The following is an 897-nucleotide window of genomic DNA, read 5'->3' on the forward strand; positions in this document are numbered from 1 at the left end:
GGCACGATGTATCTATTTTTATTCAAATCGAACTTTGCTGGGAAACGTAAATCTTTTAAAATTAACCGCAAGCGCAGAGGAATCGATTCTAGATGCACTGGTAGTTCAGTTGATGGATGGATTGGTATACTATGCCAACTATCGATAGGTAACTTCGATAATTATGGAAGAGGTCGCAAACTGGAGAGGTAATAAGGGAATGCCATGCTGGAACGGTGCAGAGTCCTCAGTCTCTCTCAGAGTCGGGAGTGAGGGTCCTGCCTCCTGCCTCCTGCCTCCTGCCTCCTGCCTCCTGTCTCCTGTCTCCTGCCGCCGGCCGCCCGAGTCAGTCGAGAAACTCAGAAGCTAATTGTCAAACTAAAGTAAGAATCATCGACGAAGCCCTCCAGGCTGAACTAGGTGCAAGTGGCGCGTACGGCGGGTCTCGCTGCGACGCAGAGGCGTCACCCACGTTCAACTACAAAGAAAGACTTCAAGAATTCAAGTACCGCAGGCTACGTTTTCAAGGGTGGAAAGGCTTTGTAGCTCGACACCTGCAGATTTTGTAAAAAAAAATACGGGAAAATAAAAGGAAGAATTTTTAATTAAAAGCTAACGATGCTATGCTTGCTCAGAGCGATGGCTCCGGTCAGCTTGTACCGTGAACGCGAGATTGGGCGCGCGCGGAGGGTCTGAAGCGCCCCGGCTCAATGTTTTTCAGGTGAAAGACAAAAAAACGCGCGGGCATTCCCGGGTTAACGAGGTTACGCAACAAATACACAAGATGACGCAGGGAGCAAGAGAGACGAGAATACCTCTGATCCAGTCGACTATCTGGCGCTAGGGAAACGGACGTCCGAACACGTCACCATTCCGGAGCCCCGTGAATCCGCTCGTAATTGGACACCTTCGCCCCCC

General features: G+C 50.5%; 1 protein-coding gene across 1 annotated transcript in view; it reads right to left on the bottom strand.

The window, feature by feature from the left end:
* Nucleotides 1–352: 352 nt before the first annotated feature.
* LOC112493965 overlaps nucleotides 353–897 on the bottom strand; it is a 26,877-nt gene continuing 26,332 nt past the window's right edge. The window contains exon 5 of the mRNA XM_025082368.1: nucleotides 353–457. Coding sequence (XP_024938136.1) covers nucleotides 353–457 — 105 coding nt within the window. The remainder of the gene's footprint in view (nucleotides 458–897) is intronic.

The sequence above is a fragment of the Cephus cinctus genome, unplaced genomic scaffold (assembly GCF_000341935.2).
Source record: "Cephus cinctus unplaced genomic scaffold, Ccin1 Ccin1_scaffold0215, whole genome shotgun sequence".
NCBI classification, from domain to species: domain Eukaryota; kingdom Metazoa; phylum Arthropoda; class Insecta; order Hymenoptera; family Cephidae; genus Cephus; species Cephus cinctus.